The sequence below is a fragment of the Lathyrus oleraceus genome, chromosome 6 (genome assembly GCF_024323335.1).
Source record: "Lathyrus oleraceus cultivar Zhongwan6 chromosome 6, CAAS_Psat_ZW6_1.0, whole genome shotgun sequence".
In the NCBI taxonomy this organism is placed as follows: Eukaryota; Viridiplantae; Streptophyta; class Magnoliopsida; order Fabales; family Fabaceae; genus Lathyrus; species Lathyrus oleraceus.
The window spans coordinates 373,850,781-373,866,840 of NC_066584.1; the positions used below are offsets into that span (position 1 = coordinate 373,850,781).

General features: G+C 34.6%; 1 protein-coding gene across 2 annotated transcripts; it reads right to left on the reverse strand.

Moving 5' to 3' along the window:
* Window positions 1-4,395: 4,395 nt before the first annotated feature.
* LOC127091156 (chaperonin CPN60-2, mitochondrial) lies at window positions 4,396-14,077 on the reverse strand. Of its 2 annotated transcripts, none has more exons than XM_051029714.1 (18): window positions 13,948-14,077; window positions 9,030-9,054; window positions 8,794-8,925; window positions 8,344-8,503; window positions 7,967-8,142; window positions 7,752-7,847; window positions 7,408-7,512; window positions 7,063-7,149; window positions 6,901-6,990; window positions 6,711-6,791; window positions 6,557-6,625; window positions 6,274-6,351; window positions 6,065-6,160; window positions 5,854-5,953; window positions 5,665-5,768; window positions 5,333-5,438; window positions 4,790-4,868; window positions 4,396-4,701 (listed from the first exon to the last, which is right to left on the reverse strand). In XM_051029714.1, exons 1-18 carry the CDS (start codon window positions 13,983-13,985, stop codon window positions 4,584-4,586), a joined length of 1,740 nt encoding a protein of 579 aa, XP_050885671.1. In that variant the 5' UTR covers window positions 13,986-14,077; the 3' UTR covers window positions 4,396-4,583. The 2 variants fall into 2 exon arrangements, with proteins under 2 accessions (XP_050885671.1, XP_050885670.1); XM_051029713.1 differs by lacking the exon at window positions 13,948-14,077 and adding an exon at window positions 9,302-9,545.
* Between the last annotated feature and the right edge of the window lie 1,983 nt (window positions 14,078-16,060).

Genomic DNA, 16,060 nt, shown 5'->3' on the forward strand with positions numbered 1-16,060 from the left:
ACCGTTACGAAACAATGGATCCGATCTAAGTGGATGCGATAGTGACAAGATCGATAAAAGATATTTTAAAGTTGTTGAGATGTCTTCAACCATCTCTAGATCATGAAATGTGATGTTAGATTTTATGTTAACAAAGATCTATGTAATGATACGTGTTTTGTGTATGTAATAACAAATATTTATATTAATTTGTGTTTTCTTCGTCTCTTGTCTAAAATTACTATTGGTTTTCCAATAACATAATATATTTCGAATTTCAAAATCTGAAATAGTCTTGGAATGAGTTTGTGTTAGTGTTTGAAATTTTTTCTGATAATAAGGTATATTCTAGATTTCAAAATTCGACAATACTTTAGGATGTGTTTGTAATGCATTTAAGTAGTAGTTTCAGAGAATAATTTGGACTTTAAAATCAGTTTTTTTTTACATTGGCTTTGGCATGTTTCGTAGTTCGGACACATCCGAATTTTATAATCTAGAATCTAAAATTATTTTTAAAATTTTGCCAAAGTACATGAATAACACATGGGATGTAAAGAGTAATGTTCTTGATATAAGTCTCACATATAATGGATTGATCCAAGTGGTAAAGAACTTGGGCACCTTAAGTAATGGTTCATATATTCAATACCTGATTCTTGTGTATGAAAAATTCAGAGTATTTAACTTGCAAATTTCCAGTTATACTTGCCCCATAGTTTCAAATTTTAAAAAATGCTCCTGACAAAAAATTGAATCAAATTTTCGAACAAAATTTTCGGTAGAAAAATGAGAATTTCTGATATAAACTAAATTTTCGATAGTGTATTTTAAATTTTCGGTATGCCGACAATTTTGAACGGTTGTGATTGCACCGACAATTTTGTATGGTCCAGAATAAATGCAAAGTTGTATAAATATGGGGGGCACCTGTTGTTTGATAAAAACATCTCAAAATGCCTCTTCCATAATTTTTTATTAAGGCAAAAATGCACATCAACAGAGCTTCACCTCTCGTAGAGTTCCGACTTCCGAATGACACCACATCTTTCGTAGCCTTGACGTCCAAGTTGAATGAATTGTTGCTTGATATCGAAAACAGAAAGGTGAGAAAGATCGAGTTTCGTGAAGATTGGATTGATACTAACAGGTGGGTGAAATACAATCTTATTGAGTTGAATATCGATGAATATATGAAGAATATGTGGAGATCATTTCGTTGTAGGCTAACAAATGTGTCGATCGAGTTAGATGCTAAGATTTCAAGGTCTTCCGACTACATGATTAAGATGATAAAACATCCAGAATCATCTGGTAGTATCTAGGTTTTCTTATTTATTATCATTTTTTATGTTATGTAATCCATTGTCAAATGTTAGTTTATGTTAATGTTGCATCAATGGAAGATCAAAAATATTATGTAATAAAAAGTTTTGATGAAGATGTCTGTGTAATGTTACATGTAATATACAAATAATACATAAAGATAGCAATAATGTCTAAATAGCCCCCCAAGAGTTATGTGTGCAGGACGAGATAATGCAGTATAAACCTCCCCATATAGGTTTATCAAACCCATGAGATTATCCATAATAACTACAATCATTTGGAGGCACTGCTCGTCATCGACATCGGCTGTAGGAGGCGGCAGAGGCAGCACGTCATCGATAGGTACCCCAACATCATAAGGCCCAACATCATATGTATGCTCAACAGGTGGGATGATGCGAGGTTGTGTTACAGTGAGGTACCACTCTAAGTAATCATCCTCACACTGTGAAGCATATTGAATCGTAATTCTGTGTGATATCTAATGCCACGACCAGAGTTGATGATGTTACTCTGAAACCACCTGTCAATGCTCGCATATGGTATATCCAGAACTGGTCGCAGAATGCTCTAAACATAACCATATTGTCGTAGACACCTCTCAGGCAAGTGTCTAGCAACCATGGTCTCCCACCACGTGTAACCTAAATATAAAGAAGAGTCATCAAACTTGCAGTGACCTCTATGATCAATGTATGATGTCCAGATGACATCATCCACCGTCAGCGCATCTAGCCTTCTCTTGTACTCAACAACAACATCGGGATGTAACTTCCTTGCCCTCAATCTCCTCGCTCGTGGGGGGCCTACTAGGAAATGATACACCCTTCTGTCACAGATGGTAGGGAAATGCTTGTATATCCAGCACTGATATCAGAACACAGACACAATAAATATTAATTAAGAAATTTTATTCGTAACAATTAAATAAGAAATCAATAATAAATAATAATTTCAAGTATACATGTTATAGACTCAAATAACCAGCAAGTTGTCTGGTCTCAAATATTGTCTCAAGTTCAAGTATTGTATACCGGATGGTCAACTTAGTGCACCCCTAAGCCCAACTAGTAACGTCAAGGCTATTGAACAACCACATGTATCGAGCGTCGATATAAACATCTGACTTGTCCGCAAAGAGATTGCATGTTACTAGATGTAGCATGTACACCCTAGCGGTAGCCTCATAACTATGTGTTGCAACAAACTCCTCGTACATATCATGAAACCAATACATACGAAGGTGAGCTCCCCTATTAAAGCCAAACTCCTCCACCACGATCGCCTCATAAACTCTCAAATCTCGTGTAACAGTCAAGCATACAAGCGGCGAGCTAATAACATGAGTCATCCAAAATCTGTCGATGATGGGGAGATGGAACAATGAGGAGACATCATCCAGAGTGATAGTCATCTCCCCAAACAGAAGATGAAATGAAGAGGCCTCCTTGTGTCATCTCTCAACAAAAGTAGTAAGTAGTAGAGCGTCAAGCATGGTGAGGGAGTAGTGGGCAAAATCAAGGAGCTCAAAAGCACGCATAATACGTATGACCTCCTTAGACATCGTAGTCTTCAGGAAGTTCTTCAGCTTTGACTCGTACGATGACACCTTTAGTGGGAGACGGTCCTATAACAAATAAATTTAAGAAAATTAGCAATTAGTTTTCATGGCACAAGAATAAATAAATTAAAATTATATATATATATATATATATATATATATATATATATATATCCTAGCCATAGCCGGTGTGCCACATCAGCATACTCGGTCAGCACCGGCCGGTAATGGATCCTCCAGAGAATCCTCCATCAGTGTGCACAAACGGCTCGATCGAATGAGTTGTAACCTCTGTGTCAGCAGTAGCAAATGGAACCGGATCAGAAATAACGGCATTTGGCTGGACGACTGGATCAGCAATAGCGACATATGGCTGGACCACCTCATCAGCAACCTTGACATCAATATGTGTTGCATTTGTCTCAACTGTTGGGTCATGAACATCTATGGGATGCTCAACTGATTTAGCTGGTCGGCGTCGAATGCTACGAGGTGCGCGGAACTGCATCTGCTCAGTCAACCGTTTTTGGTATGAACTGGTTGGAACCCTCGTCTAGCTTGTATCCAGGAAGACTCAACATGTCTAGTTTGATATGCCGCTATATTTGTCGCTCTGCCTTCAATAGTGTCGTCCATGCCCTTGTATTTCGTTGCAAAAAACGTTAAAAATAAAATTTAATAACTATCAAAAATTTCACTAAATTAAAAAAAAATGGAATTGTCCCAGAGAATTATCTATTCATAAGAAATGGTTTCATACGAAATGGAAGGTGTCAAAATTCGGCTGAGATGAAAAATCTACCTTGTGTGCCTAGTAATGAAATTCCATATCTATAACAGACAACTCACAAAATATGCGAGTTTCTTGAGGTAAACCTTTGAAGTTTCTATTATTTACTTAAAACGTAGACAATTATTGACTAAGAATTTCTAATTTCTTTTTTAAAAGTAAAATCACCACAAATTTTAAAAAATAAAAATAGAAAATGTTTATTATTATGTTTTGATTACTCCATTGTCATCTGCTATTTTCTAAAACCACATTCTGCTCTATGGAAACTAGGACTAGATGCGAGTATCATGCATGTAATCAAATAGGTTTAGTCACATATCGGGACAAACAAGTTGGCAATATTTGTGCCGAAGGTTTGTAATAGAGGTTTAATGGATCTTTTAAAAATGCTTTTAACAAAGTCAATTGAAGATTGGTCAAGTACTCAATAGCAGTTTAACCTTACTTTATTTTAAACTTAATCATAGTATTTAAATATATTATATTAAAAAACCCTTAAAACATAAACAACTGCTCAAGCAAATTATTACTGTCCTCAATTAAACTAAACAAGTGCCCAAGTAAACTATTTCTTTTTCAAATTAACAATGCCACAATTAAGATATTTATTTGGAGGGTAAAAATTGTCCAAATGTCTCGGCTTAGAGACAATAGCACATTCATCTTAAATATTTATTTTTTTAACAATGCCATAATTAAAACAACCTTGACGTGAAATGGTCACACTTCAAAATGTGGAAACAGTTTCTAACTACTTTGGAGGGTAAAAGTTGTTCCAAATGTCTCAATTATACAGATTTGATCTCTCACTATGATTACATGTTGAAGCCTTCTGTCAACAAATAAGCAAAAATAACAGTGGTGAAGCACCACTCTCTAGTTAAGGTTCAGTGAAAGAAAGCAAGATTCAATAAGGCTAGGCTAATAACCGCCCATGCCCCCCATGCCGCCCATGCCACCAGGCATAGCAGGACCATCTTTATCATCACTTGGGAGTTCATACACAATAGCTTCAGTTGTTGTCATCAAAGATGACACACTGCAGGAAAATGGTGGTTAGTAAATGCACAACATATAACATACCAATAACAACATCTATCCGCAATGCAAATTTGTTAATATGTTACCTGGCTGCATCAACCAAGGCGGTCCTGATCACCTTCAATGGATCAATAATTCCAGCTTTAATCATATCAACATATTCACCTGAGCAAGAAGAAAGTTGAAGAATCAGTAGTAATAAAAATAACATGTACCATTATATAAAAGGAACTCCAAAAGTAACCAACAGTAACTACAGAATTCTCAACACCGTGATTAAAGGAAAACACAACTATCTATTTTGATCAGACATTTTTTGAATATATTTGCCCTTAACAACACAATTATTTGCCAAAATTATATTTAAAAATATACAACAATATTGAAACCAAAATTTAAATAAGTTTGTATGGCATTATGAAACTACTACAAGCAAATTAAATTCAAAAAATGTCATTATAAATTAAATATATCAAACAAATATACAATGAAGCACTATAGAAAAAGTGGGCAGCCGGGCATGTTAGTCCCATCTCTCCGCTAGTAATAATTAATGTAAATTAAAGAAATACCTTACTATCTCTTGAGAAAAGAACACAACAGGGAAAAAGAAAACAAGGAACACTGACCTTTGGCGGCATCGTACCCAAGATCAGGATTATCCTGTTCCAATAGTTTACCAACAACTACAGCACCCTCAACTCCAGCATTTGATGCAATTGTGTGCACAGGTGTCTGCAATTTTTGTTTTAACATGTAGTAAAAGAGTGAGAAACTGAAGTTGAAGTTAAAAAAACATACTGTGTCTTCAAGGCAAATTCAGGTCAAATATTGCAGGATAAGGCCAAAAACGTGACAGTAAGGGAAGAGAAAGGACAGTCTGTTGAGTGGAACACTGACAAAAACAAAACGATGTGAATGGTTTAAACCTGAAGTCTGTGTAAGTGCAAAATAGACTAACCTTCAAAGCATTTTGAATAATCTGGACACCTATCTTCTGATCAAAATTGGCAGTTACAAGCTTACTTAACTCATTTGACGCATAAAGAAGAGCAACACCACCACCTGTGCAAAATAGACATTTATCAGATAGGAATTATGATAGGAGAATGTAGAACTAAGCATATGAATGTCAGTGCTAATAATTTACCAGGTACTATGCCTTCCTCTACAGCTGCCTTGGTTGCATTTAAGGCATCTGTTACTCTATCCTTTTTCTCACCAACTTCGGCTTCACTGGCTCCTCCAATCTACAAAAGTTAAGTTTCATGTGTTAGTTTTATCTAGGAAAAACCTTAGGATGATTAACATGTAATAAATGACCATAAGTAAGCAAGGCCAACTTAAATAACCATATGCACCTTAAGCACAGCAACACCCCCAGAAAGCTTGGCCAATCTTTCCTGTAATTTCTCCTTGTCATAATCTGAAGTACTATTTTCAACTGCAGACCTAATCTGTAAATCAAAATTCGTAACGTGCAACAGTTCAGAAGAAACATCATTGAAAAACCAGACCTAGATCTATATGAAAATGGTAAAATCAAATTGAATAGGAGATTTAAACAAACCTGCTCACATCTTTCCTCGATAGCTTTCTTGTCACCAGCACCGTCAAGAATGACAGTGTCATCTTTGGAAATTGTAATCTAAAAGATTAAGAAACTTAGATCAGTTGTCTAAATTATTTGACCTTGTATATTATCATGCTAAAACTGTTGAGGAATTAGTAGAATATTTAATTTGAACTAATGCACATCAATCAACGAAAGTCTGCTTTATTTACCAAAACCAAGAATTCATCAAAACTCAACCGAGCATTAAAATCCTACAACAATCAAGCTAAACAGTTACCTTTTTGCAAGAGCCAAACATTTCCAGATCTACTTTCTCGAGATTGTGGCCAAGGTCTTCAGTAATAAGCTGAATATAGAGAAAACATATCATTCATGGGTTTTAAAGATGGAAGGGAATATAACATTAACTTTATTACGAATAGAGAACTTACTTGACCTCCTGTAAGAACAGCAAGATCCTGGAGACCAGATTTACGATTTTCACCAAAACCAGGGGCTTTGATGGCGCATACCTAGAGTAAGACCGTGCAACAAATACCAAATTAAATAAGCAAAACTGAAAATCCAAAATTTAAAGTACCTAAGAACAAATAAGTAACACTGCATATAGGCAAAGCAAACCTTGATTCCAGCACGAAGCTTATTTAGGATAAGCGTTGCAAGGGCATCACTTTCAACATCTTCGGCGACAATCAATAAAGGTCTTTGTTTCTGGTGATGAAGTGTTGGTCAGTATCAATATTTTACAATTCAATGTAAAATGCTGAAAATAGTATTACTCACCTTTAAAGCTAACTCTAATACTTTAACTATAGCATTTATATTGGAGATTTTCTTCTCATGGATTATGATGAGGGGATCCTCAAGTTCCTGTTTACACAAATAGATGGCATCATTAGACATGATATGGTCAACAAAACAACATACAGATTCATGACAAAGGTGATTTAGAAAGCATAGTAATCAATCCCAAGAAACGACATATCACGGCCAGCCCAAAATATAGCAAGGTGGCTTCCTTATTAAAATTATAGACATAGACATGTATAACAAATATAAGCTTGCTTGGAAGTATTATTCACAAATACTTATAATGCTGCTCAATTGAGGCATCGAGAAAGAACATACACATTTCTGGTTCTTCTGGTTTGTTATGAAATATGGAGAAATATAGCCTCTGTCAAGCTTCATTCCTTCAACAACTTCCAACTCGTTGAGCAATGTTTTGCCATCCTGACACAGATCAAAAGTTAGATCCCAGCGTGAGAGTGCAGGGCAAAAATATTAAAACATGAGCTCCTTTAAAGGGTGATTGGGATGAAAAGAAATAGCAAAAGAAAGAGTGACTAAAATAGTTATCATACTAAGATAAGCATTACATGCATAACACCCTGTCCCCATATCAATAAAACATGTAAAACCCAGATAAATGACATTGATGATGTTAGCAAGATGAGCACATGAAAACTTACAGCAATTGTGATTACACCTTCTTTGCCAACTTTCTCCATAGCTTTTGCAATTAACTCACCAATTTCTCTCTCCCCATTAGCAGATATGGTCCCGACCTGTCATTGCAATATTTAAAATATTAAGTAGTGCGTCATAATTCTCGACTCAGTCCTTGTTGCTCTCTCCATCTCCTACAATATGCCTATTATTGTTGGCACTAAAACTTTACACAAACCTGGGCTATTTCTTCAGAAGTGCTAATCATCCGTGCTCTGCTTTTAAGGCTGGTCACAACGGCATCAACAGCCATATTTATACCTCGCCTCAGGTCCATCGCATTCATTCCAGCTGCAACTGATTTACACCCTTCCGCAAATATTGCTCGAGTAAGAATTGTAGCACAGGTAGTTCCTGCCAAAATTTAGACCACTTGTTACATTACCCAATCAAATAGCAACAATAATAATAAAACAGATGGAAAATATCAGCATGTCAAATATAACAGTATCTAGATTTCAATTTCTAGCATCAATACAATGTCCTAGGGATAAAACCAAATCAATTGTGTAGATTTACAAGAAAGTATAATCTCCCATGGTTAAAACAGCTTACCATCACCAGCCACATCATTGGTAGCGTTAGCAACCTGCTTTACAAGACTGGCACCAATATTCTTGACTTTATCCTTGAACTCAATGCTCTTAGCAACAGTTACTCCATCTTTAGTTACTTTAGGGGCACCATAACTTTGCTCAATGACCACATTACGACCCTAAAAACAGGAGAAATGATACATAGACAATCATGATCAACAACAACTAAATAAATAAAGAGACAAAGATCGATAATTTGACATCTTCCATTCCTACAATGAAAATTGATACTCATTCCTTTTGATGATTTGACAACTAAATCTTCCTTTCGAGAATAAAACTCCAGCATCGGCATTATTTATATTATATAAAGCATTCTTTTCAACTCTTTCTCCTTATTTTACTACCTTCATAAAATATATCTTATCACTTCGAACACACAGAGGAACTAGAAGATTTGCTTAGTTACCTTAGGACCCATGGTTACTTTAACTGCCTCAGCAAGTTCTTCAACACCCTTAAGCATCAAAGCACGAGCATCCACACCAAATTTGATATCTTTTGCTGCATAATTTCTACTCCATGCCACCCTACTTCCAATCTATCCAACACAAACAAATAAAAACATATATTTAGGATCAAAGGAATTACTAATCTCAAAACATTTTCAACAAACAAAAATGTGATTTAAACAACAGTATTCACCTGATGAGCGTTGTTTCTAGCAATCCTACATCAAAAAACACAATAGTTCACAGTTAGATCCATTCAAGATAATTGGATACTAACTCACAAAGTATACACAAGTAAGCAACAAGTGAAAAAAAAACTATAAATTTTATACATTTTCAATCATTTCTTTGAGATCCATGTGATCAATTACAAAATTAATGAAAAAACTGAACCTAGATGAAGTGAACAAAGCTAATTCAAAAGGTATCTGAAATTAAACGAGAATGCTACCATTGATGACTTACCGAGCTTTGGATGCAATTGAGGTAGCAAAACGGTACATGGTGTGATTGGGTAACTGAGAAAATGAAGTACAGCCGAAATTGCAGAGACCGACGTTGAGGGAGGAACGCTGCACAGTTCCTTTTGAAGGAAAGAGAAGGGTCTAGATGAAGCAGCTTTTAGGGTTTAGGGTTTTAAGTTTTAACTTGTTTTTGTAAATTGTTTTTACCCCCTAACTAGTTTTAGGTTCTCACTTTTGACCTTGTTTTATTTCTTTTGGAGCCCTTCTGTGTTGATGATTCAATGAAACACTTTTCTAAATAATAATACGACCCTTGAAGCTTTGGTTTTTTTATATATTGCCCTTGTTATGATCATATTGTTTGTTTAAAGAAAAAGTAAGCATTGAAAAAAAAAACATTAAGTGTTTTTCTCTTTAAATTTATAGTGAAATATATATCTTGTGTTATGGGGCATTTTGATACGTAAAAGGTTAATGATTTTCTAGATGATTGATTTACTTGTTATTTATATATATGATTATCTAATAGACAAATCAGTTAAGAAATTGGTTCAAACACCTACAAGTTTGGTCATACGTTCTTTGGCTTTGACTCAATAATGGATTAAATGGAGTGAGTCATCCCTTTGATATTGGATGGTAGCTAACCCATAGGACTCTGAGTACTTCAGTTATTGACTGAGAGAATCCTATTAGACTTACTTAAGATGTGGTTTGACATGTTCCCTTACGATATATCATATATAAGTAAATAGGGTGGGCTTAACTACATGTCTGTCATGTGATCTCGTCCTTCCTTACTTAAATACTCATCATGTTAGTTATGAGTTAGAGAGTTGATGTGCTAAGGACTTTGGTCTTTGATGGACATGTTACGTGATATCATAGTTGGGTCTCACTAAAGATATTACAGTCAATAGACCCTTAAGCACAAGGCATGTAAGGGCAAAGTGTTTAAGTAAAGATATTTTGGTCCATAGTTCCTCAAGTTCATAGTTACTCAAGCCTAACGATTGTAAAAGAAAAATGGTTAAGCAAGGACATTTTGGTTCACAGTCCTTCAAGAATAAGGCATGTGATGATGGAGTGGTTAAGTGAATGGGCGTGTTCGATGGTGGCATCAAATGACCTTTCAATTGGTGTATGTGTTTAGGATTGAATATTGGTTTTGATGTTCCATAGGGTATTGATGGTTATCTCATTCAGATTGACGGTTAAGCTTCAGGATTGAAGGTTTAACTAATGTGTCGAAGTGATTAAAATTGCCTTGATAATGATTAACCAATCTAAATTGTTCGTCTGTTTGAATGCTTGTGATTATCGCCCTTGATGCTTTGTCACGACAATGATTGATATGCTTATGTTAACGACTACTTTGTCTATGGAGACTAGTTTTCTTTAATAAACGCACGATCCACTTTCTTTTATTAGTTCGTTAATCCAACAAGTGAATCTTCATCGCATGTATTTAGTTATGTTACTCTTATATCTTTTTTCCTTTTAATCTTTAGGGGATAATGTTCATTAGAAAGTGTGATGTGCATAACAATTTGATATAACCTAAAATGTGTGAAGAAAGATGTATGATATGGAATCGATGTTTAGGAAATTTGAGGCGACACAACGGGGAGTTCGATTAAAAACTTGTTTATATGGCATGATCCATCCTTTTCTCCCGTTAAGAGAAAAATATATTATATGGACCTTTGGACATATGGTTTTCCTAAGAAGGATCTCCACTCAATCAGTCAATGGTGGACCGTTGAATCCCTATTTTTTAGGGAGACGTGGATCAGCTACTGACCTTGACTTCTCTTTGACCAAGAAATATCTTTTCCCATATTTCTCATAAATATGCGAGATAAAGGTACTTGGGGCAATGCAATACCTCCTAGGGGTGACATATGGTTGTCTCCCCTCCTAGGGGTTTCAAAGTTCATGTAACACCCTAAAACCATAAACTTTTTATTTAACAAAATACGCTGAATATTTTTCTCAATAACGGTATTACACATTCTTAACACGAGTCTTACTCAAAAAGATTATAATATAGCAATGGAATTCAAAATACCCAAACCATTGTAATTGTCTAAAAATAGAAAATACTTCATTTAAATAAATAGTCCAACAACTCAAAATACAAAGAATAAACGAGTATCACATCCAATTGTTTCACTATCAGAGCAACACGCATAAACTACAATAGAGTCGTCATCAAACTTTATTTATTCCCGTAGAAAAAGGAAAACATCGATAAAACCCACGGGAAAGAGAAAATGGGTAAGGAAGTCGGTTATGCAGGGGGAATATATTAGCACCCCTCACATATGTTGTACTCAATGGAACCATTTTGATTGTTCTTTTCTCAAATTAGTGTTACTATCTAAAGATTGCTTGTGAGTTATCTAAATAAAAGGAGAAAAAAGAATCAATAATTAGGGTGTTCGGTGAGGATTGGGGATCTCATGCCTACGTATCCTCATAGTGCAATAAGGGATTGAGGTGTTTAGATCAAAAAAGGGTAATATGAGTGGCAATAATGGTGTTTAAACCAGACAAGAAATTTAAATGGTGTTTGAACCAAATAGAAAAAAGGAAAGTGATGTAAAATTGGTTGAAGTGAAAAAGTGGTGTTTAAATTGGATAGTGGTGTTTAAATCGAAGAAAATGAATAGAGATGGTATTTAAATCATACAAGCATAAAAGTGTGGTGGAAAATTGGTTGATGTGGTGTTTAAACCTGATACTAGTGTTTAAACCAAAGGAGAATGATGGTGGTGTTTAAACCGGAGAAAAATGAAAATGGTGTTTAAACCAAAAAGGTGGTAAAATGGTGTTTAAACATATAACAGAGACAAGAATGGTGTTTAAACCAATAAAATAAGTAAGAGTGGTGTTTAAACCGAAGTATCAGTGTTTAAACCGGAAAATAGTGTTTAAACCGAAAGAGAAATAGAACTGGTGTTTAAACCGAAGGTAAATGAAAGTGGTGTTTAAGCCAAAGGAGCGGTGTTTAAACCGGAAAAGTGGTGTTTAAACCAAAGGGTCGGTGTTTAAATCGAAAAAATGGTGTTTAAACCAAAAGGTCAGTGTTTAAATCGAAAAGGTGGTGTTTAAACCAAAGGGTCGGTGTTTAAACAAAAAAAGTGGTGTTTAAAGTAAAGAGGAAAATGAAATGGTGTTTAAACCAAGGGAAGGTAAGAATGGTGTTTAAACCTAGAGAAAGAAGTGTGGCTTGTAAGCGAGCATTGGTTATTGATTTTAGTGTTAAGAGTGAGAGGTTTGAATGCTGCCCTATGGTATAAGAATTGTATTTAATTGGTTACTTATGAATTTTTTTGACGAGTTTAATCATTGATACTTATAGGGAGACGATCATCTAACCACTTACTAAGTATGACCAACGGTTATAATACTCGGGAGTTGAGAGGACAATGTCATCCTTACCACTCTTTTTCACTCTCAGAGCACCAGATTGAACTTGTTTTATTGTTAAGTATTTTAAATGGAAGTCAAGTATTGGACCACAAGCTAGGTACGATCGATAAACCAAGTACTTGAGAATGTTGTGTACAAGTACGTACACCCCGTCTTTTTCATCCAATTTATTATGAAGATGTTTTGATTATTTGGAAATGGATAAAGGTACGAGAATAGAATATAATGGGAGGTAGAATTGGCTGAGAGATAAGTGAGATGGAAGTGGAATGGAATGGATGAGATACTTGACATTGGATCAAGCACTTGTGTTGCTTTTGATTTCATTTGATTTTTAAAAGACACTTGACGTTGGATCAAGTGTGCTTTACTCTTTTTAAAGAACATTCTTTTGATCGTTTGATTTTATCTTGTTAGTTAACATGTTAAGTAAACAACAAAGAAAATAAAGTTATATGTTATTACATGTTCATGGAAATGGGGGGCATATTACCCACAATAGGGGAACAAATCATCATACACCATACAAGAATGGGAATAAAGAATCCATACAAACATGATGGTACCATGCATAAATCAATCAAGTGGCAATGGCAGAATTAAAGCACATTTACAATTATGCAATGCAAATGAGAGATGGATACAATGAGGATGCTAATTAGAAACTAGGTATAATATTAACCATACATCAAAGTAAACAAAGGTAAATGGAATCATATGATTAAATGAGATTCAATCAAAGAATGAATTAAAATCTAATATGTAATTAATTGCAAAATTAACCATAAAGTTAATGGAAATTAGCATTCAAATTTATCATGGTGAATTGATGAACTAAAACCTAATTAGTCTAGGTTAACCATTTTTACAAAGTGACTAAAGAAAATCAATTAAAATTCATTAAAAATCTAAGTTCTAATCATGTTAATTCTTAAGTATTTTATGTCAAAAAAGTGCATTCTAACAATTAATATAAAAGAAAATATTAATCAATAGAAAAAAAAACAATAAAGAAAATTACATAAAAAGCAGGGAGGTATGATCTGGAACTAGGGTGTAAACATGAATTGGGGGCAGGCCCATTACATATAGCTATGATTTTGATACATTTTCAATAATTTCTTGGCGATCGATGTGATCAATTAAGTGAACAAAGCTAATTCAAAAGGTGTCTGAAATTAAACGAGAATGTTACCATTGACTACTTACCGAGCTTTGGATGCAATTGAGGTAGAAAAATGGTACATAGTGTGATTGGGTAACTGAGAAAATGAAGTACATTCGAAATTGCAGAGACCGACGTTGAGGGAGGAACGTTGCACGGTTCTTTTTGAAGGAAAGAGAATTATCTAGATGAAACAACTTTTAGAGTTTAAGGTTTTAAGTTTTAACTTGTTTTTGTAAAAAAAATTACCCCTAACTAGTTTTAGGTTCTCACTTTTGACCCCTTATTTTATTTCTTTTGAAGCCTATTTTTGTGTTGATGATTTAATGAAACACTTTTTAAAATAATAATATGACCCTGAAGCTTTAGATTTTTTTTCAAAGGCAATGAAATTTAACATTAATAACTATTCCAAAATCACAACATGAGCATTGTTATGACAGGAAACAATAAAAATACAACATACTAGTCAAAATACCACTAGGAAAGACCTTTAACAACAACCATAAAGCTTTAGTTGTTTTTTGATGTTGTGTTGTTATCATCATATTCTTTGTTTAAGGAGAAAGTAAGTAGATAGAAACTTAGAGAAGAGAGAGTACAAGTTTCAATAAACTTTTCATTATTTGGAAGCTAAAGAAAAATTAAAGGAAAGGAACATTGACAAGTGTTTTCCTCTTTAAATTTTGAGTGAAAGAGATACCTTGTGTTATGGGTCCCAAGAGAGCTCTAGGTACTGATACGTAAAAAGTGAATAAATTTCTAGTTAACTGATTGACTTGTTATTTATATATATGATTATCTGATAGACATTACCAGACAAGAGATCGATTCAAACATCTACAAGCTTGATCAGACGCCTCTTGGCTTTGACTCATTAGTGGAGTAAATGGGGTGAGTCATCCTTTTAATATGGAGTGTGGTTAACCCATAGGACTTTTAATGATTCAGTTATTGATTGAGAGAATCTCGTTAGACTTACTTAAAATGTGTCTTGACGTGTTCCATTACGAGATATAATATAAAATTAAATAAGGCGAGCTTAACCACATGTCTGTCATGTGACATCACCCCTTATTACTTAAATACCCCATGTGTTGCTTATGAGTTGGTGATTTGATGTGCTAAGGACTTTAGTATTCAATGGACTTGTTATGTGATATCATAGTTAGGCCTCACTAAAGATATTCCAGTCAAGAGTCCCTTAATCACAAGGCATGTAAGGGCACAATGTTTAAGTCGAGACATTTTAGTCCATAGTTCCTCAAGCCTAATGATTGTAAGAGTATAGTGGTTAAGTGAAGACATTTTGGTTCACAATCCTTAAAGAACAAGGCATGTGATGATGGAGTGGTAAAGTGAATGGTCTTGTTCAATGGTGGCATTTATTGACATTTTCAATTGGTGTATGTAATTAGGTTTGAATATTGGTTTTGATGTTCCAGCGGGTATTAATAGTGACCTCATTCAAATTAATGGTTAAGCTTCAGGATTAAATGTGGAACTAATGTAGTGAAGTGATTAAAATTGCCTTGAGAATGACCAACCAATATAATTGTCCATATATTTGCACGCTTGTGATCATGGTCCTTGATGCTTTGTCATGACAATTGTGGATATGCTCTTATTAACAATTACTTGTTCTATGGAGACTAGTTTTGTTTAATAAATACACGACCCATATTATTTGATTTTTCGTCGCTTCTTCCATCTTGTTCCTGACTCCTTTGGCAATCGTATTTCTTTCATTAGTTCGTTAATCCAACATTTCCCCACGTGAATCTTCATCGCATGTATTTAGTTATGTTACTCTTATATTTTTTTTCTTTTAACGTATAGGCGGTGGTGTTCATTAGAGGGTGTGATGTGCGTAACAATTTGATATAACCTGAAATATGTGAAGAGAGATTTATGATATGGAATCATTGTTTATAAAATTTGAGGCGACACGACGAGGAGTTCAAATAAAAAGTTTTTGAGCTAGGGATGTTTTGGAGTTACGACAATAGTTCTATTAGATATGATTATAATGAGAGCAATGATACTGAAATTGTTTTTCCCTCTTCTTACCCAAGACAAGCAGGATCAATAATGGACACCATAGGTGATACTCGCTTTAGTGGGGAAGTCAAAAGTATTAACTCAATTTTTGATAGC